Here is a 22,882-nt window from a genome sequence, read left to right as displayed (position 1 = left end):
GTCGAACATGATAATGATTTTTTACATTACTTAGTCGATAAGTTTATAAAACTTTTATCGTTCAGTTAAGTTTACTATTAGATACCCTAACTGCAAGGATGGTCATCAGACTGATCGCACTTACCATAGGAGAGCGGTAAAGCACGATTTTCATACTTGTTTTTATGGCATTAAATGAGCAAACCGTTTTAACAGTGTAGCTCAACAAGAAGCAAAGAAACAAAACTGTTTTTTTTTTTCATTAAAACAATCTTTGGTAATTTCGATAACCGAAATGGTGAAGCATACCAGTTTTCATTATTATGAGAAAATAGTTCACATTTATTGTATGCTATCGTGTTGCAAGTTACACCGCTGTTGCAAGTAACCCCGTTTGACGGTAATTACAAAACAAATTTCTCAAACAGTTTCCATGAGAAACATTAAATAAGTTGTCAAATAAATTTAAATAAAATTCCGGTCGATGACATAAAGAAACTGCGAAAGTAATTCCAGAGAAACTGGGCGAATAAATTGCCTAACAAAATAGTGAAGTTTCCGATCACGTTCTGAATAAATGTTTAAATGAATTATTGAAGCAGTTTCTTAATGAAAATTTTGAAGAGAAGTACCAAATCGATTTCCAAGAGATTTGCCGCAAAATATTCTAGAAAAGCTGCTGACGAAATTTCGGCTGTACCGAACCGAAGAAGTTAAAAAAGTGTCTGCGAAATTTTCAAAGGCTTTTCAGATTATATTTTCATCGTTATTACAAAACTAATGCTCACAGGAATTATCTGTAGGAAATACAGGTACTCTTTGATATAACGTACAAAAAAGTTTTCTCTTTGTACGTTATATCGAAGTGTACGTTATATCGAAGCAGAGAAAAATTAAATATGTTTTATGCTAGTATTGATGTATTCGGCATGATATTAATCCCAAATAATGATTTCGGTAAAATTCACAAAACTGATAATGAAAAACTTGAGTTTTCAGGAAAAAGTCATTTCGTTTTTTGTGCTTCGATATAACGTACATTTTGCTTCAATATAACGTACACTAATTTTTTCCCCAAATTGCGCTTGTTCTGGGCAACAAGACTAATGCTGCAACAAAACATTGATTTGAGTGATTTCGTAGTTCGTCTAAGGGTTATTCCTGGGAAAAATAAAATTTTTCAATGTTGTACGTTATATCGAAGCAAAATGTACGTTATATCGAATTCGCTATATCGAGGGTACGCTATATCGAGGGTACGTTATATCGAAGAGTACCTGTATTTAATTTTCTAAAGTAATTGCCGAAAAAGTTTTGGAAGGATTTTCCGAAGGCATTCTCAAATAATTTCTGGAAAGAAAATAGAAAAAATAAATTTGAGAGCAGTTCCCAAAGAAATTTTTGAAAAAAGTTTTATAAAAACACGTGCAATATTCCGAGAATCATAACTCAATAAAATTCACGAAGAAATTGTATATGTAATTCTCATAGAAGTTGCAAAAGGAATGCACAAAATCATTCCGATGAAGGACTTTTCAAATGAATTACTGGAGATTTCTCACAGACCTCACAGACAGGCTGTCATTTTTTTCGCTTCTACGAGTTTTTGATTTAAGGGCTGTTATAAGAATAATTAATGAAGAAAATGTCAATTAGTTCCGCTGTCGAGAGATAAATCGTCGTGCATGGTTGCATCGTGTCATGGCTCTGGCTCTACCGAACTAAAATGGGATACCGGTAACGAAATCTGTCGAAAGTGTGCTTTGCAACCAACGTCCGGGAAGTGTTTTACAGTAATTCAACCGTCCGTGACAAAATGAAGAGTGCTTCTGGACCGATTCTGGACATCCACTGCACTTGGTCTACCTCTGTGACTGAACGTTGCCCAACCGCATCCTTTGGAGTACCCTTCCACTAACTACACCTAGAACAACACCCATATCCCCTTGACACCTAGGCCTGAGAGGTCGTAGAACTTTCTACATCTTTCTTAGGTGTCTAACTAACCATCCTTCAATATTCCTCAGCAGTCGCAAGGACGAGGCCAGGACAACTCTCGACTGTTGGAGAATTGTGTCAGTCTTGTCGAGAAGTCAGAAATAAGTCTCCAATCTTTGTTTTTTGGTATCCGACGGAAAGGAAGCAATCCTCATAACTATGGTCTAGGGTTGTACTGCCTACGAAACTTGTGCGACTTGCTTAATGGTAATTTTTACTTTTTCAGTGGTAACCAGGTAAATGATTAAACCATAACAACTTCTTATACGCTTTTTCGCCAAGGAAAGCACCCCATTAAACCCTATCCAATTTCCAACTCCAGATATCTATGAAGTGGGCCAAGTTCTTGGACACATTCTGAGTAGATATCTAACCAACATTTCCTCCCTATCCCCGCTGATCGTAAGGACCTGGCCAGGTGTCGAGAGTTCGTTAAATGAAAGGTTTGTCAAGTCCCAGGCAACTTTTCTGGCGCATTAAACGTCTCTATCGACAGCCACCCCAGGATGTGTACGGTCGGCTATGCTATGCTATGCTATGCTATGCTATTTCTCACAGACCTCACAGACAACATTTATTACCCCTCAAGGAAGCATACATAAATGACGTAGCATTTATTTGCTATTTTTATACAACAATGATCTTTGGATGAGTTTACAACTCATTTGCACAAATGTTCATTTTTAAATAAATAACTATTAATTATTTATAGGCAATTTTATTAAACATCTATGCAATTAATTATTCTTGTGAAATTCATTTTCAGGTTACATTTGTGATGAGGGTTATTACGGAGCAACAACAACAACCAACACAAGTGGCGGATCGCTGTCGTCGGTGAATGCTTCAAGTGCAATAGTTTCCGGAAGCGTTCCAGTGGTGCGGGTAGTCAAAAGGCGCAACACGGCCAACAAGAAAGAACGCAGACGTACCCAAAGTATAAACTCGGCTTACACCTCATTGCGGGATCGTATCCCCAATGTTCCAAACGATACAAAACTCTCAAAGGTATTTATAAGAAAGACCTCACCAGCTTAGTTCGATTTTCAATCTTATGAATTGTTATTCCAGATCAAAACACTCCGACTAGCAATCTCATACATCGCGCATCTATTGGCGGTCGTAAACGGCAACCAAGATCCGTCCTGTGACTTCCGAGCGGAACTTGTTCCCTCCTCAAGGAAAATAAACGCGGAACGAAGGGCGCAGAAAAGCATGCTGCAAGTAAGTTCTTAAAAAACCATCTTAAACAAGAACCCATTCATATCAGCGCGCGGTTAGAAATAGACTCAAACGTAAGGACCACTCTGTTGTTGCCCAGCTAGAAGCATGGCACAATATTTATAATTGAATCATTATCTTTATTGTGAGAGGCTATCTGGTTTGGTGGCGTCTGGCTTTGCAGTGCAAGGGAAACTCATAGGAAAGCGATTGCATGGCTTTTAGAGAACTGCGATAAATTAAACCGACAGGCGCTGATGTCTCTCGCTCACCCCGCCGTGTGGTTTTGTTTTCCAGAATTGCTCTATAATATGCCATAATTGGATTACGCGACATTTGCCATGGTCGGAAATCACCAATGCAATGTTTGTATTATAGACACAGAAATACGGCAGGGCTTTTCTTTGGTGGGAAAATTGGCACCCCTTTTCAACACCACCCAATAAACTAAAAGGTTTTCCCAATTGCGTAATATTAACTGCGTACCTCGTAACATCAAGTGTCAATTAAGTGCTGAACCTACTGCTACCAGCGAGCAAGCCTCTATCTGACAAAGTGTGGCTGCAAATAGAGGGGTGCGAACCACCCACTAATGATGTTTCTACAAATGCAACAGAATGGGGAAAATCAAACTTATGTTATGTCCTAATGTTTGACAACAGGTTAGAAGCCCTCCCCTCCCAACAAGCCTCGATAGCGCAGTCGGTAGCGCGTAAGTCTCATAATCTTAAGGTCGTGAGTTCGATCCTCACTCGGGGCAGTAACTTTTTGTATGTTGTACTACACCCATCTTACAGAGCGAGTTTGATTTTACCACGTCATCGTGTGGTGTGCTATTTTTCCTCAGAGCATTTTCCAAGATAATTGACATCCAGAATTTGTATCTAACGCTTTGGATAAAAACATTAGAAATTATGAAAAAAAATATTTTCGAGATGACCCCGACGTGATTTGAACACGCAACCTTCTGATCTGGAGTCAGACGCGCTACCGTTGCGCCACGGAGTCGTATGTAGAGAAGGTGCCAGAAGCGCTTGTTAATTGTTTAGAGGCTACTGGTGCTTGAAAATTAACTGCATGAGGGCGACGAGTAGTGAGTCGTGAGTGACTACGTGCATGATGCGAATGTTGAAGAAACTTCGTAAACGCCCACTTTTGACGCCCCTCACTCGCAAAGGGACGCATGCGCCGATTATCTTTGTTTTTCGTAGCATGTGGAAGGGAGAGATATTTGAGAGGAAACTGCTCGGCTAATTTATCACGGAAGCGTTTGGATGAGAAATAGGTGAAAATTCCGATCAAAATTCTTTCGCATTATGTAGAACGCGTTGCTGTCTAATTAGCCGTTTTAAATATTAGATCTCATAAGACATGCTTACAGGTGTATGATGTTCTTTCCAATCCAAGTTTTCCCAGTTAATAATAATGAGTTGACGAATTCCATGCCGTAGCATCTAGCATCCCAAATGTCAGAAAAATGACACCTAATGACATTCATGACCCCAATTAGGTAGATTTTGAACGATGTGTAACATTTTCATAATCATGCGAAACAGTTTCATTACATGTAATATGTTGTAATGTAACGGTGTAATGTAATGGTTCTGTCTACCCGAGCAAAGAAGTCCAACAACAAAATTACAGCAAACCGAAAACATGTTTTGTATTCAGCAACAAATTGATATCACATTTTGATATCAGTTTATCTTTACTCGATTTGATTTCAAATTTTGTTTTCTGTTTGCTGTCATTTTACATTAATGCAAGTGTTTAGTGCTAGAATAGTTTTAACTCTTTTAAGTGAACTATGTAAAGTAATTCTAGGGATATATCATTAGTGCAATTGTACTATTGCATTTATGATTTGATATCAACCGAAAAACTCTACATTTTACGATTTTTCGTTTTTCTTGCGCTGATAACAAAAACAGTTATCAATTTGCTATCATCGATAGCAGGAATTGTTTTCAATTTGCTATCACAGGAACATTTTTCTGCTCTCATTTTTGATATTTTAACCGTTAAAACGATCAAAACGACAACAACTTGAGTTATCAAAATTTGCAATATCACAACATCAAAATTAGTTTTCAATTTGCTATCAGACTTTGCTCGGGTAAGAATGGCAAGCAAAATGATTTTTCGTTTGGACCCGATATTTATCGATTTCTCTTCATGGATCATTTCTTTGTATTATTAATTATAGGATATGTATTGAGTTTCCCAAGGATTGTTTGATTTAGGGGACGATCTAGATCTTCTTATTCTTCATTAGATCAACAAAGCTAGCCATGACGATGTTTGACACTTCTTAGGTCATTTTGACAGACCACACACATGCACAAAAAAGACGGCTCATATATTCTACTTTATCGATCTTGTTGCCGTCCTTTTCATGCTTATGTTACATCTGTCAAAATGACCTGAGAACTGTCAGTCATTTCGAGGTTAGGTTTGTTGGTGTAATAAAGAATTGGCACAGGAAGACTGTATAAAACCTATAGGTCTTGTGTCATGAGACGTGATGGTCTTTGTGCATTGAGCGTAAATGGTGAGCTGTTCGGTGAGTTTTGTGGCAAGAACGACCTGGTATTTAGTTGCTCTGCGTTTTTCGACCAATGCAGCACGTGACTTTACGTGAGACGAATCCTTTTTAATATTCGGGATAACCGCAGCGCTGACATCGCGTCTGACCATCACCTCTGCCGCGATGTCCTGCTAAGTTCCATTCTAACGCATGCTTGCAGATTTCGTTTCCGCCCCTGCATAGAGTGTGGCCGACCCACCTCCACTTTCGCTTCCGACTTTCTGTCCCCATTGGTTTTTGATGACATCGACGGTGGAATCTAATTGTGAGGCCACCATGTTCTCTCCGCTGATGTACAACAGGTTTTACTGGCATATAACAGCATAGATTTCACGTTTGAGTTGAAAATTTTCGGATTTTGGAGCGTCGACTAATTTGGTTCATTTTCCATACATTTCTTAAATTCGAAAAAGCAGCCTCCGCCTTGATCCGTGCATTTATGTCAATATTTTTTTTTCTGTTCAGGTGAGCCACTGCGACCAGTATTTAGATCTTTTGTGGCATTACCCGTATCCTTAGTATTTAGTGCATGTCGTACTACTCCATTGTCATTGAGAGGCAGCATCGATTTCTGTACAGTTCCTGTTTTGTTATCCCAGAGGTGCGAGAAATCGATAGCGATGAAAAGGTCCCGTTATCAGAGAGATTTAAATCCCAGTGACAGAGCGCCCCCAATCAAACACAATCTATTTGAATTCTGAGAAAAACAAAACGGTGGTACTGATATTTATCCATGCTTCGGAACTCTAGCCTCATCCATGTCTTGCTTCTAGTTTCGTCCCAGGACAACAAAGAAAAACCCGGGACGATAGGCTAGTTGCAAAACTCTGTCAAATTTGAGAATGTGTTCTACAATAAGAATGCACGTGAGTCCTTGAATTACCAGAACTTAACAGTCCTTGATAGGTTAGTACGCAGTTAGATACGTAAAGCATGTTTGTTTTCCTAACATCAAGTGTAGTCTCGGGTGGGCAAAGTCCGATTCTTTAACTATCAGCAAGGCAGAATAAATGCAATTTTAGAAACTGTAACCAGTAACAAGGACTTTGTACCATGAACCCTTATTACCAAAACACATTACCCCAACTTGACAAACCGGATGTCACTAGGGTTCGGTTGGGTAGATCTTGAACCGTAACGCAACACATAAAGGCGATCTACCTACGTTACGGGCTCCGTTAAAGATCGAGCATATTTTAAACCCCCTCAACCATTCATCCATCAGCACGGGTCGCCTGACACCTTGGATTGGGGTTCCCTGTTTAGTGGACTTTTACCCCCGGAACAGGTGGTCCGTAGTGTTATTCTTAGCCAATTGAGACAACCGCTACCGACACTACACAGCTATCTAGGCTGATCAGGAAAAGAAGTTAACTATGTCAATATAGGTGACGCCATTTGATTACCAAGATATTGGAAGCTTTAAACATTCTCCATTAATTGCCCAGCAACCGTAGAGCTGAAAGGGTTGACCGTGTTTACATCTAACGATTTGGTCTTGTTGACGTTGATGGTAAGACCTGCCGCCGAGGAGCGATTGGCAAGATCATCGAGCTTGCTATGCATGTCAAAGCGCCGTTGAGCTAGGAGAGCAACGTCATCAGCCAATTCGAAGTCATTAAGGTGCTCCATAGTAATGGGCTGCCACTGCAACCCACGATTTGATTCACGATTAATCGCAGCAACCAGGATCTCGTCGATTACTAGAATTACACGAATTGAACTTCTATACAATCAAAACTTGCGCTGTCATAACTTTTATATAACATATGTGTTACTTGGGTAAGACGACGTGAAACATCGTAGAGCAGACGGAGGTCGCCGGTGTTAGCGGCTCTCTCGCCTTCGTCGGCTGGGAGTCCGCCCACGCTCTTTTGCCCCGTTTACATGAGCGTTTCACTTCCTTCTCGAGAGCCGAATAGCGCTGACGGGCTACGGCTTTGGCTCCCCGTGTTTTCGCTCGTTTTTACGCGGCTTTGGCGTACCTTCGCTCCTCTATCTTCCTCCAGGTATCATCTGTGAACCACTGCTTTCTCCGCGTACGTAGCTCACCCAAATTATTCTCGCCGATGCAATGTCGGCGCTACGTTTGTTCCGCACATCGAGAAAGCTCCGTCTCCATTATTAGCTGATGCAGATGTGGTCGATTTGATTTTCCGTGACGCCATCACAGGAAACTCATGTTACCCCAATAGCCATGTAATTGTTGCCCAATGAACCAATCTTCGCGTTGAAGTCGCCCATGAGTATCTTGATAGCACCTTTCGGAATCTTGCATTCAGTTGGCTGTAAAAGTTCTCTTTGTCTTGCAATTCGGCAGCATCGATTGGCGCGTAACATTGGATCATGCTAAGGTTTCGAGCCCGTGTTCTGAATCTGCCTACAATTATCCTGTCAACAATTGGTTCCCACTTCATGAGTACAGCGTGGGCGTGAGTGCTGAGCCGGAAACCAACTCCACGGTGGCGAGGAGCGTGTTCATATCGTAGGCCAGATTATAGCAAAATTTGACCGGGCGCCAATCTATGTTCTTCAAAGTTCGGCCAACGGACTCCTCTCAGTTCTTGAATTAGTTCATAATCTTTCATTTTCGGTTCCTGTAATGGTTTTGGGTTTGGGAAACAGTAGGTTGTTGGCCTAATGTCCTCTATCCCCCATGGTGGAGCTGCTACCTTAGGTATAGCTTTCGGTAGAGGAGCATTTCATACTTTGCCGCTGGATGCCAGAACAGACGCTGTTTGAGCCGCACCTCTTTGGTGAACAGACGCTCGAGACATACTTCCTCAATCTAGCTGAAGTCAGAAGGACAACAGTGTCCAGGCTGCACTACCAGATAAGCACACAACTCTTAGCTGGCGGTCTTTGTCATCGGTCTTTGACCCGTGCAAGCATGAGGTAGGAACTTGTAAGGATCAGAGTTATGTTGGATACTCTACTTATCGACTCACCGTCAGCCCCCTCAACGACGCCTGAGTTGAGCAAGGATGAATTCGAGAATGCCAGTGACGCTTTTCACTTACTCACGGATCCAAACGACCAGCTAAAACGTTGATTTGAGCACTTCGATCAACTTCTTCAAGTTTCGACTTCCGACCAACCATCAACATCTCGGCATAAACCGTCCAGAGTACGACGCATCACCCGTGTCAACTCTGAGGCGATGCGACCATGCTTAGGCAAGTCCACCCTAGAAATGGGAGACCACCGGCTTACTAGTGGGCGCAAGCGATGGCAGACCTGCGCCGCGCCTGCCTAGGCGGCGGATGCAGCGAGCACGATCTGAGGCAGAGCGAAACGAACGGCTGGTGGTATTTACAGATGCTTAAGTCGCGCTGAAGACCGGGACAATGACAAGCAAACAAAAAGGTGTGCTTTGAGGGTCTCTGTCAGAGTGCCACCGATGATGAACTTGTGGGGATAGCAAAATCCGGACGGAGTTCTGAACTTGGCATCAAAAGTAGCTATTGCAGAGAGAGTTTTTTCAGAGGTTTCGATGTGGCAAAGTCTGGTTCCAAAGGCGGGAAGCTACCCGGAAGCCCGTCAGCATACAGAACAATATGCTTGATCGACATGGCGGGGAAGGTGCTCGAAAAGATCATCCTCTACAGAATGTTGAGATACACCGAGGGTGTAAATGGTCTCTCGAACAACCAGTTCGGCTTCCGGAAAGGGGAAGTCGGCCTCGGCCGTATACGATAACTTGTCGGTTACACCGAGGTAACGCTCCAGCGTAAGAGGAAGAATCACGGATAACTGACACTGATAGACGGTAGAAGTGCATCGTCTTCAAGGCGCTTGCCGGTTCCAATTTTAAACGACACCTGGCATCGAGAACCCTCTTTCCACAGAAACAAGTTTCTTCACCACCACAATGTCATGTCATATGTCATAATCGGATTCTTACCGATAACAAAGTTCTGAATCTGTAACGTAATTCTTCACCTCTGTTTTACCACTACGGAGATACGATGGCCTGTGTGTATCGTTTTATTTCGATTATCTATCATTGATAACAGCGATGATTCCGCAAGGGGACGATGCTCATTTGGATCTAAGGTTTTGTTGTTTGCCCACGAATATGGGCTATTCGTAGCACCTTCTTCCAGTACAGCCTCCCGTATCGTTACACTTGGAGATCACAACAAACGGAATCGCAAATCGACCACGTTCTGATTGATGGACGGCACTTCTCCGACATTATCGACGTCAGGACCTATCGTGGCGCTAATATCGAATTTGATCACTACCTGGTGATGGTTAAAAGGCGCCCAAAATAACGTGAGCCGTGAAATACGAAGGCGCATCATCAGTGGAAGTCGTGCCTACTACGGGCTCCAGAAGAAACTGCGGTAAAAAAAGATTCACCCCCGCACCAAATGTACCATGTACAAGACGCTAATAAGACCGATGGTTCTCTACGGACACGAGGCATGGACGATGCTCGAGGAGGACCTGCATGCACTCGGAGTTTTCGAGCGACGCGTGCTAAGGACGATCTTCGGCGGCGTGCAGGAAAACGGTGTGTGGCGGAGGAGGGTGAACCACGAGCTCGCTGCACTCTGCGGTGAACCCAATATCCTGAATGTGGCTAAAGCTGAAAGGAAACGATGGGCAGGGCATGTTGCAAGAATGCCGGACAACAGCACTGCAAAGTTGGTGTTTGCTAACCATCCGGTTGGTACAAGAAGGCGTGGGGCGCAGAGAGCACGATGGGCGGACCAGGTGGAGCGTGATCTGGCGAGCATTGGGCGTGACCAACGTTGGAGAGCTGCAGCTACAAACCGAGTACATATTATGGCGCCAAATTGTTGATTCAGTGTTATCATGAATTCGATGTTGGTGATTCCCAAAGTGGGCGAAATCGCCCCCCAGAGGGCGAAAATCAGGCCGAAGGGGGCGAAAATGTGAAAAACCAAAATTGGGGGGCGAAAATACTAAAAAGGGGGCGATTTTTTGAATAATTGAAAAATATCAAAAGTATTGAAATACTAGTCCAGAATGTCAACTGAATCATTAAAAATCCCTAACATTTCAAATTTTGTTGGTTCTAGGATTATTGAAAAATGTCCGTTTTGAGATCGACTACATTTTACAGATTTTGTTTTATGTTTATGAGGACTTTTCGTCAAAATTCCAAGAAAAAAAAACACAAATAAGACTGCTATATGAATTTCCTAAATAATTCCTAGGAATTATGGAGATCTAATATTATACATATTAAGAAACTATTAAGAAACTTTTATAAGAGATTATGAGAAGAACCGTTTTTTTTTTCTTGATGAGAAAGTTTTGTTTTTAATTTATGGGCGTTTTTTTCATGGAATTTTCAATCAAAATCATGATGTTTCAGACGAATTAAAGAACACGTTTTGGATGGGAGCTATCACACATTGCTCGAAAATTTCAAACTTATTAAATACTAGTAGCTATTTTGATTTTTTTCCACTAATTCAGCGTTGATTTCCCTCAAAACCGAGTAATGACTGTTGCATATTTACTTATTTGTCAATAAAAGTTTCTCTAATTTAAACTGGCTTTTCATTATTTGCATTTACTTTGAAAAGCTGACTACATTTGAACATACACAGATATATTCCTGATTTCTTTTTTCCGTATAAAAAATATTTTTGAAATTGTATTTCAATATCCCACCAGTAGGAGAACTCTTTTCAAAAACACTAGTAAAATATCTGGTGTAAGATAACGAGTTTTCGTACATGTTTACCAGAGATGCCAGATGTACAGATTTGTCTGTATTATACAGATTTTTGACCTTCTATACAGACAAGATACAGAGTACAGAAAAATACAGATTTTTGAAATGTGATACAGATTTCTCCAGAAAACATAAAATTATAAGTTATTTTTAATGCATTTAATGAAAACTTTGTAAAATGCTGCTTAATTCCTGAAGAATTGATGAAAATTTGTACATTTTCACACATGTTTTAGAAAAATCAATACAAGTAAAAATTTAATACCGTCAAACAGTAGTACTTTTTTGTTAGTTTCTATTGAAATCTAGGACTCTCGGTGTCTAATATACCCTCAAACCAGGGATGCTGTAGTGTATTAACACGAACCGTCCCGACTTTCTGGCATGTTACGTCATACTAAATTATACAACACCAATACTGGTAAAGATACCAGATGTTCCTACCTTATATAGAAGACCTTGATTGATACATTGACAGGTAGCGAAAGGTAGAGAGAGAGGAGATTTAGTCAGTGACAGACGGGCGCGGAGGTGAATACTACAACTGGCGAACGAGGATGGATTCTAAACAGCACGGTGGGTTGTTGTTGTTTTTCTTCTTAGTGAACAGTTTCCGGATCAAGTGGAGGAACGGCCAGGTAAGGAATCCATTTGCATGATTTGGATTTGACCTAGAATGGGCGGTTTTCGGTAGCCGGTGGAGAAATGTTTATTTTGATGCTCGTGATTTGCACGATGAGCGGGAGTTACTCAGTAAAGTGTTTATTTTTACTCATTGTGTGGCTTGCATGCAAGGAAGAGAAGATTGCATGCATTTGAATGAAAAGGGAGAAGTGGTCAAGTGTGCACAACGATACCTTTTGAGCGTCTTATTGCTGCGCATCTTTTGATTATATCGGAGTTGCGAGAATCGTAAGGATTCTCCGCGTTTAGAAAATCATTAGGATTTTCTTGGGTTGCGAAGATCGGAAGGATCTTCCAGTTGCGAGAATCGTAAGGATTCTCCGTGTTCAGAAAATCAGGAGGATTTTCTCGGATTGCGAAGATCGGAAGGATCTTCCAGTAGCGAGAATCGTAAGGATTCTCCGTGTTCAGAAAATCAGGAGGATTTTCTCGGATTGCGAAGATCGGAAGGATCTTCCAGTAGCGAGAATCGTAAGGATTCGCTGTGTTAAGAAAATCAGGAGGATTTTCATGGGTTGCGAAGATCGGAAAGATCTTCCAGTTGCGAGAATCGTAAGGATTCTCCGTGTTCAGAAAATCAGGAGGATTTTCTTGGGTTTCGAAGATCGGAAGAATCTTCCAGTGGCGAGAATCGTAAGGATTCTTCGTGTTTAGAATACCAGGAGGATTTTCTTGGGTTTCGAAATCAAAAGGATCTTCCAGTTGTGAGAATTATTTAGATTCTCCGTGTTCAGAAAATCTGGAGGATTTTCTTGGGTTACGAAGTTTGAAAGGATCTTTCAGTTGCAAGAATTGTGAGGATTCTTCGTGTTCACAAAATCAGGAGGATTTTCTCAAGTTGCGCAGATCGGAAGGGTCTTCCAGTTGCGAGAATCACAAGGATTCTCTGAATTCAGGAAATCTGGAAGATACCCGGGTAGTGAAAATCAGAAGGATCTTCAAATCGCATGTATCCTAGCGATTCTACGTGTTAAGAAAATCAAGAGGATTCTCTTGTGTTGCGAAAATCGAAAGGATCTTTCAGTGGCGAGTGTTTCGGGGATCCTCAGTGTTTCAAGGTTGCTAAGATATGAAGGACCTTCCATTTGTGAGAAACTTGAGGAGCCTCCTCGTTAAGAAAATCTTGAAATATCCTAAGTTTGCGAAGACCGGAAGGATTTTCCAGTGACGAAAATCTTAAGGATTCACCATGTTACGGAGGGCGGAAGGATTTTCTGCAAGAATCGCGAGGATTCAGTAAGTGTAAAGAATTTGCCATGGGCATGTAGAAGCGTATAAGCTACGTAAATACAAGAAACGTCATTGGGTGGCAAAGATACAAGATAATAACTCAAAAACGGATTCTTAAGATTTCATCCGACGTTTCGGTCACTATATAACCAACAGTCGAAAAAAAAGAAGAATGTTCCAGTTAAGATAATTGTGGTTATACTGGAGGATCCATATAGTCGATGTGGTAAACGCTGGAGTATTTAACTACACTGAGAGTGCCTGGGGTTTATTGCAGAATATTCAAGTAACTTTTAATATGGAATTTTACTTGACATTCTTGAACGTAAAGTGTATCCATCACACAATAATGTGGCATGTTACACAATGGGAGAATGCAAAAAAAATGTGATTGGCGAAGAGAGGTCTCTGAGAATATATTATCGTCGCAGCACTAAATCGAAGTCGTGACACGCGCAACATGTGAAGTTATAGATGCGAAGTAAATTTGAACAAATGGTTAGCATTGCGCATCATTCAGCTAGTTAAGAGCTACTACATGCACTCATCCGAATCGAGTAGTGACACATTAAAGTGAGTAAAAACTCAATTTTCGCACCCCAATTCACTTCGGATTCCAAGCAACAGCATAATAGTCGCAATGTTCATGTTACACTGAACTGAGAAACTAGTTTGGTCCCATTAGGACCGTCACGCCATTTAGAAAAGGAATCGAAGTAAGGATTCACTGCATTTTTGGGAATTAGCAAGGAGTTGTACGTTTGTGATTGTTTTATATTTACGTAAATACTAATTGTTCGTGTTTACAAAAATACTAAGTATTCGTGTTACTGAAGCTGAAAGAAGCTGCCGAATTCGAGAAAAGATAGAGGCAATGAACGATAGTGCTAATATTGGATCGTTGATGAGTCTAAGGGAAGTGGTTTATGAGAAGACGGCCTGCACATGATGTCTGTGTAGCTTTGCAACATGGAGTAGCTAATAATCAAATAATCACGTGGTGAGATTTCGGTGAAATTGCTGAACGGTATATGAATCAGCTGATTTGAAAAGGATGAAATAAAAAAAAAATATCCAGAAGAATGGAGTCAGTTGAGTTGTGTGAAATGGTGAGAGATGAAGATGAACAGGATGGATCAGTGTCCCAACTGATATGGAGAGTTGAGAGTTGAGAATCGTGACGGTCAACATACCTTATTGTCATACATGCTCGTCTTATTCGTCTTGTCAAATTGGAGACTGCAAGTTACATTCCCGTTCCGGTCGAAAAAAAAAAAGATTTCCGGTTTCATTGTGCTTACAACACAATATACAATTTCACGCAATGGCAGGTGGGAGGAGGCACTTCAATTAATAACTCTGATAGTGCACAAAGAGAACGGGGTTGAAGAAAGACAGGTCGGGTTCTAGTGAGAGTCAGGATTTCAAAAGAAGCAAAAGCATCAACTAATGAATTGATTTGTTTAGTTCTGAGTGAAAATGTCGAGTATCACAGAATACACTTTTGGTTGTCCTACAGTTGTGTTTTGTACTACTCAATAAAAAAAATCAAAGTATTAAACGCAGCTCTAACGTGTTGCTGCTGACCGCATAATAACCGAAAGGTTGAGTGAGTGTATTATAGGTATGTGACCCACAGAGGTGAATTACACTTTGAAAACTTTACGGCCTATTTAACTAATTCGCAAACTAATCATATGTTAAACGAAAAATCAGCATGGATTTGAATATCTGATTGCTGTGGATGCGTTGATTCTGGTCACATTCTTAATAATTTCAGTAACTAGCGACTGGAATAATCTTTCTTGGGAAACGCTGTTCTCGTTTTCCCGTACACTGGAGACAAACTTCAATATAGCATCCGATTACTAATTTAGAAAGTTTGAATTCAAAGAGTGTTTCAATGAATTATTTGGAGGCCGTCACTGTGAGATTGATTATTAGGTGTCAATCCTAAGTATGGAAGTACTTGTGAAGCCCAATTCTGATCATGTTTTGCCGGCAAGCGCTGTAACGAATAACCGGAAATAAGAACTGTTATATTCTTCAGATAAAGAAAAGCAAGGCAAAATGTTTGGTATGTTTGAAATATAAATGAATTTCAACATATATCTACTTTAGACAAGACGAAATTCCCTTTTTCCGGATGAACAGCTGATCCACATGTATGTAAACTTCGAGATGTTTCGATGATAGAGATAGAGTTAATTTGGCGTAAGCGTATGTGTGGTATGTGGATTGAGCTCGTTACAATAGTATTGATGTCTCCGATGTTAAAAACAATAATTACACGGAGCAATGAAACTCGATAAATGAAAAAAAAAACGGATTCATGTAGGTGCAACGTAACATGAACTAATGTTTTGAATTGGAATGGTATTGCCATCGTTTAGGCTAAGTTTGGTTATATCGCACGTGACATTTAGATGAAGAGAAGGAATTTGAAGTGGTATGAAGAAAATAGTTACTGCATAGATAGCAACAGACGTCTCTAAACTGAAATAAAAAAGTAAGGGAGATTATGGCAGAATCAACGTACAGTAGACGTAAAATAACTATAACATGTTTACGTTGTTTAATGATCGAGATAATGAGGAGGATAGGTCAAAGGTTGGACTTGTTGTTAAACGAATCACATGCTTCTTGGATGATCGTATACGTTAGATTATTCAGATTTTAACTGATCTGAAGTGATTTAAGAATATGTAGTCAATCATATGGGACTCGAAATAATTGCAACTTTTCTTCGGTGTAAATGAGTTACTCTAACATGTTGTACGGCGCTTTTGGCCAAGATTTATGTATTAATATTCGGCTATAGTAACGAGCACTTTATTTATTGTTGAGGGGGGATTGTAGTGTATTAACACGAACCGTCCCGACTTTCTGGCATGTTACGTCATACTAAATTATACAACACCAATACTGGTAAAGATACCAGATGTTCCTACCTTATATAGAAGACCTTGATTGATACATTGACAGGTAGCGAAAGGTAGAGAGAGAGGAGATTTAGTCAGTGACAGACGGGCGCGGAGGTGAATACTACAGATGCCATATATACAGATTTATCTGTATTATACAGATTTTTGAGCATCCGTACAGATTTCGTTTTATATGAAATACAGATTTTTGAGCTAGAGGAGCTATTTTATTTTTGTATGGGATACAGATTTTTCACCCACATTTTGTATGGGATACAGATTATTGGAAATAGCGATACAGATTTTTCAAAAAATCATCTGGCATCCCTGCCTCAAACATGGCGATACAAAAAAATCTGTATTGATACAGATTTTTTGATCGAATAATCTGGCATCCCTGATGTTTACAGTCCGTTCTGTTTGCTAGTTTTTGTTTAAGAATATGTATAGCACAAACATGATTCAAAATTGTTATACATGTAATAATGCGTTTTTTTTAATAAGAGAGATACTAACCTTCACATACCCGACCCCCGACAACTCATTTTCAAAATGCTGGCATTTCGTCAATTTTCATCCGATTTTTTTGAAGTCGCCTTCAATTGATCATAAATTGGTGAAAGTTTATTACACTCAAATGGCCATGTAATATCCCGAACCATTCCGGAGATATTCCGGATTGTACTGGGGTCAGGGGGTGGGGGAGGTATCTGTTTTGCCAAATGGCTAAAAGTGATTATTTCGTGTGTTACTGTGTTTGAGAGGTCCTCGCGGAACCTGTTTCAGGTGCTCCGGAGCGGGCATATCAGTTGCTTCATACTTCAGTCATTTTTTCCTGCCCTATTCTCTCGAAATCATTAGGTTTGATACGTCGCACGGCATGTTTTGGTTGCAATCCAGAAATGTCTCCTATGTCACCCCCGTGGAACCTAAGCTAGATGTTCCGGGGTGGCCATACTAATTGATACAGACTTCAGGGTATCATTTCTGACTCAGTCATTCGAAATCATGAAGTTTGATATGTCGCACGACATGTTTTGGATGAAAACCAGAAGTGTCCCCAATGAGACCCCCGCGGAATCTGTCACAGGGATCCGGATGGGTCAACTTATTCAAATCTGATTATCGTAGTTGCGTTTTATTTTTCGCAATGAAAATTTCGCTGAAAATCGATGGTTCAAACACAATAAGGCTGACACAAATTTCGATTTTCTCCAATGTCAAAACCCACCCCCCCCCCCCCCCTCGGAAAATTTTTGTCGGAATTCGACATTTTGAGGGGGGACACAAATAAATTATTTAGGAAATTTAAAAAAATTTTAAGTGAAATTAGAGTCGCCGAGAATATTTCTTAACAAATCCGATGAGTTTGACGATTTTGCCTAATTGTTTGGGTAATTTTTCATGAAATACGTTTATTATTTATCATCCCCCCTTGAGTCAACGAGCAAAGTGACAAAAGAAGAATATGAGATTTGTTCCGGCCTAACACACGAAATAATCATGTTTAGCCACTTCGGCACCCTCCCTGACCCCAGTACAATCTGGAATATCTCCGGAATAGTTCCGGATATTACATGGCCACTTGGGTGTAATAAACTTACACCAATTTATGATCGATTGAGGGCGACTTCAAAAAAATCGAATGAAAATTGTCAAAATGCCAGCATTTTTATAATGAGATGTTGAGGGTCGGGTATGAGAAGGCTAATTTAGATACATTAAATATCAGTTTCGCCACAGTAGTGTCATATAGTGGGTTCTTAGGGCTTCAGCTCAACAAAGTTTCAGCCTTTTTTCATACAAAAATAAATCTCATTTAGGGGGGCGAAAAAGTTTTTCTCAAGCTCCAAGGGGGCGATACCTCCTAAAAGTTTGGGAAACACTGAACTAAATAAATGAAAAATGAAATGAACGTTTTTTTAGCTTCAGGACGAGACGCGTTGGTTTGCACAAGCGAGTGATAAAGGAAAGAGATTTCTTCTTCCAACTAGACTATTTCTCCATCGATATTGATTGCTTTCGGCAAAGTTTTGTTTGCACTCAGTGATTTGCCAGACACCTGATTAGGACTATAGTTGTTTGCGTATAAATAATACCGATACACTGGCGTAGCCACGGGGGGGGTTTTAGGGTTAAAACCCCCCCCAGAGCCAAAAATTTTGGAACAAATTTTCGGTATAAAGTGCTTTGCGACGAAAAAATTTTTCGGCTGCGCCGCTATTTTCACACTGCGAATACAATTGCTCATTACTGTTTACAAAATGTAAGGCAAATCAAAAAAGATATCATTGACCGTTGAAAACCCCTCCCAGAGTCAATTTCTGGCTACGCCACTGTACCGATACATTGATTGCACAGCCCAACACAGCCAGCTGATGTTCGACATGGTGTTGCGGTGCCGCATGAGGTCTTCATAGCTCATCTTCACACGTGTAGCACGGAAGAATTCTTTGCCGAAACCTTCGAATGCGATGTGATGTTTTGTGTATGGAGATAATCGCAGCCATATCGACACTAATTTTCAGAATTATTTATTAACTTTTATAAAAAAAAACTCGGGATGCGTTACAACGGCGACGATAACATTAAACGATGAAGCACTTTCGATGATTTTACAAAACAGTTTACATGGGAGAACGATTAACTAAAGAGCCGAGTAATTACGATCCAAGCTCAACAACGCGAGATTCACTCAACGAGCAATACTTCATTTACTTTCAGATGGGTCTGGGGCCTGTGGCATATAGAAAAGTCATTCATAGAATACTAGTTTCGCTTGTAGATCCTGATCCTGAACCTACATTTCACGGACTTGTTTTTAGACGACCTAGAACACCGATGGAATTCAAAATAGTAATATCCCATTATGCTGCTGGGTTCTTCAAAACATACGCCCTAACAAAAATAACATCAATAGATCACAATCACTGTACTTGTATATCAAAAGTACTTTTACAGATACAATAGGTCGGAATTTCATGGAATGAAGTGTTCATGATCCGTTAAACATGCACTTCATCTATTTAGAACCAAAACCCTACGAAGAGGTGCAAAACATTAGTCCTGTTTAATGAAGTTGGTTGAACATTGTTGAAGTTGCTGCACTCTACTCTGATCTTTTCGTCAACAAATGGGTAAGAGCAGAATGCAGCAACTTCAACAAGGTTCAACCTACTTCATTGAACAGGACTATTATAAAATTGCACCGTTCTAATTACATATATTCTCAATTTAGTTGAAAATCGGAGTTTTCGACTAGCGAAGTTGGAGTTTTCTCCAAATCTATGCGTCGGACCTCGGACCTAATTTCGGAAGTGGTGTAAACCAGGTCCGCTATACAGCGCACCACTTCCGATGTTACGTCCGACGCACGGTTTTGGAGAAAAATCCAACTTCACTAGTCGAAAATTCCGGGTTTCAACTGCACGGAGAATATCCTTTCGGGATTTCTTATCTCAAACTAGGTCTTTACTCCTTTGACTCTTGAATGATTTGATTCAGATTTTTGTTTTGAGACAATTGAATAAAATTTGACATTGATGATGAAATTTTATTTAAACTACAGCACGTCAAAATCTTCCTAAATGACTCATCTTCATCTGCGACATATTTTCCCAACAATGCCACATACTGTAGGTAGATAAACCACTTCAACCCTTACCAGAGGATGATTTACGTCTGAGAACGACTAAACCACTTACCCGTCCGTAAATACAAATTGCCCTTCATTCACTTAATTCGTTTGACATATTTTAATTGAGCGGCAAACTCAAAGTCACACAAGGCATCACAACGGGAGAAAACGCAAAGTGCAATGAGGAAGGCACTTGGTTTGACTACTCTACACAATTTTCCATTTGAAGCCACAGGCCACAGGAGGAAAACTAAACAGCGCACCGAAATCCGATTCATCGCGAGAATAAGCACAGTAGTCGCTTTGTAGAATGCCAGTCAAATGCATCACCACCACTCAAAGTGATACCGCCTTCCGACTCGAGCAAGACAAAGAAGAAGTCGGGAAAATCAAACTGAAACTGTTATCTCAAGTGGTTTTAGGAACATAAAGATATCATTCTGGATGCAACGGGAAATTGAAAATAATTCTCAGGGTTATCGAAAGTAATTTTAGCTAACGGAATGCATTTTCCTGTTTTTTTTTTTTCATTTTCAGAACCTGGCCAACGAGGGAAAGAAAATCAAAGGCAGAACCGGATGGCCGCAGCACGTTTGGGCGTTGGAAACCAAGACCACCATCAAGTAAAATATCATCGAAATGCGCATTTGACGAGAACCAAAGTCCTTTAAAATTTCAACTCTATTGAACGCGAATCCGTGATATTGTACTCTTCCTTTGTTTCTGAACCAGTGATATAAATCTGTAAATAGGTAAGGTAATGGTGTTTATTGTCTTCTATTGTTGCCACCATGAACAATGAATAAAAATTCCGAGTGCTTAACTGTCCTGACATTTATTTTGGTTGAAGAAATATACAGAAGGGTGATCCACTAAACAGCGTAAACCGAATAACTGATTAAACGTCGCGATCACCAAGGCAATCTTTGATTATTTCATTCGCAAAATAATGAAACATTTCAAATAAGCAGAAAATCAATTTAATCTGTTTAGTGAGTACCTTGGTGAGTACCCCTAGAGTAATTCAAATATTCAGGCTTATTCTGCGCGGCGTGTGAGATGAGACGGACGGTTTCGTCTCACGTGACGTGAGACGACTAATGTAAATAAAATGGGGCGAGTCGACTTTTGTCATCTCATTCGACTCGTCTCACCTCACACGCCGCGCAGAATGGGATGCTAACATAAGGCTAAATATCAAAAGGCTGAATGCACAAAAGGCTGAACACGAAAGGCTGAAAGTAACATAAGGCTGAATTTCAAAAGGCTGAATGCACAAAAGGCTGAAATTGCAAAAATGCAGGAAATGAGTTATGGTACTTCTTCTTTTTTTTCTGGCGTAACGTCCCGATTGAGACAAAGCCTGCTTTCAGCTTCTATACGCATTTCAACAGTTATTAATTGAGAGCCTTCTCTGCCAATAACTACTTTGCATTTGTTTATCGTGTGACAGGCAGGAAGATACTTTATGCCCGCGGATGTCAAGGAATTTTCCATTGCAAAAAGTTTCTGGCTCGAGGGAGAATCGAACCCGTCACCCTCAGAATGACTACCCGTTCGCTAACAAGATCGGCTACATATATAAGTCCTAGTCATAGAATGTGCTTAGTGAAGAGGCTAATGATGCATACCAACTAACACAAAAATGGCTGATGGTATTTCAATTGGAGATGTTTCCTTCTTTGAGCATGAGCTATTCTTTCGAGTCATGCTGTTATGGAGATTGGCTGCCATTACAGCTGCCAACAATGTGATCAGAGGTTTTTCCTTCTTTCAAATAAATGCTATTCTTTGGAGAAATACTGTCATAGTTATGAAGGCGATCAATAATGCATACTTTAGCGCGGAAAAAACAGTCCTAACGCTTTCCGATTTCGAACATAATAACGGCAGCATGTTCGTCCAATGAACCAGCAACCAATAAGCGGTAGTGTGCGTCAAATGTCAAACTCAAGCGAAACCAATGCAAGCGTCAGGGCTGAATGGTCGGCCAACTAGCAAATTTTCATAAAGATCATTATATCAGTGTACGATATGAATAATTAGAGTGTTATGTCTGTTTGTCTGTGATGTTAGTACTGCCTTTAGGTTCGCCGTTTGAAAACTAGTCGAATCATTATTTCAGCCTTATGTTATTTCAGCCTTTTGACATTTTCAGCCTTTTGTGATTCAGCCTTTCGTAATTCAGCCTTTTGTCATTTCAGCCTTTCGTGTTTCAGCCTTTTGTACGTAACCCCGCAGAATAAGCCTGATTGTTCCTTTGATTGATGACTTCCTAAGAGTGCTGAACTAAACTAAAGATAAATAGACATTCAAAAATGACGCCAACATTTCTCGGGCATTTCAGACTCCCTTTCCCTCTCTGTTGCGCTTATTCGTATACTCAATACATGTCGTATCACACTTTTTCAAACCCATTTACCCCAAAAGCATGGTCGTCATATTTGAATGACCCCTAACATGGATAGCGTAGGTATCAATAACCATGTGCCTCCACATGTTTCTCAATCTCCTTGGAAACACATATTTAGCTGTTAATAAAATCACCAGAAAACCTTAACTGCAACAAAAAAACCGGAAGTTGTCAATTTGCGATTGTCATTGCAAAATAAATAAAAAATCCGTGGGTTTGCCTCACTGGGTTCCAGAAGGATGTTTTATGCATTTTATATTCAGGAATGATTTTATGAGTTGGGCCATTTTATCCCATCAGTGCATTTTGGGCCGGGTTTGGGTCCTATAATCCTATAATCCTATAATCAGTAAAGAAAGGAAAGACATGCTAGGATGTGATTATACTACAAGAAGCCGAGAACCGCTGTCCTAGTCTTAGTCCTAGTCCTTACTGCCTCAAACCAGTGAACACCGAATAAAAGATTAGGAATACTAACACATCTTGTACCGAC

At 40.3% G+C, this 22,882-nt stretch overlaps 1 protein-coding gene and 2 non-coding genes across 3 annotated transcripts in view; 2 read left to right on the top strand and 1 right to left on the bottom strand.

Moving 5' to 3' along the window:
* Nucleotides 1-20,799, top strand: part of LOC109432189 (heart- and neural crest derivatives-expressed protein 2) — a 49,688-nt gene extending 28,889 nt beyond the window's left edge. The window contains exons 4-6 of the mRNA XM_062857773.1: nt 2,744-2,985; nt 3,049-3,201; nt 20,514-20,799. Coding sequence (XP_062713757.1) covers nt 2,744-2,985; nt 3,049-3,201; nt 20,514-20,603 — 485 coding nt within the window. The 3' untranslated portion in view covers nt 20,604-20,799. The remainder of the gene's footprint in view (nt 1-2,743; nt 2,986-3,048; nt 3,202-20,513) is intronic.
* On the top strand, nt 3,886-3,958 carry Trnam-cau (transfer RNA methionine (anticodon CAU)). Its single transcript has one exon. It is a non-coding gene; the product is annotated as a tRNA-Met (tRNA).
* On the bottom strand, nt 4,135-4,206 carry Trnaw-cca (transfer RNA tryptophan (anticodon CCA)). Its single transcript has one exon. It is a non-coding gene; the product is annotated as a tRNA-Trp (tRNA).
* Nucleotides 20,800-22,882: the final 2,083 nt, after the last annotated feature.

Source organism: Aedes albopictus, chromosome 1, assembly GCF_035046485.1.
Source record: "Aedes albopictus strain Foshan chromosome 1, AalbF5, whole genome shotgun sequence".
NCBI classification, from domain to species: domain Eukaryota; kingdom Metazoa; phylum Arthropoda; class Insecta; order Diptera; family Culicidae; genus Aedes; species Aedes albopictus.
This window is presented reverse-complemented; position numbering and strand designations above follow the sequence as displayed.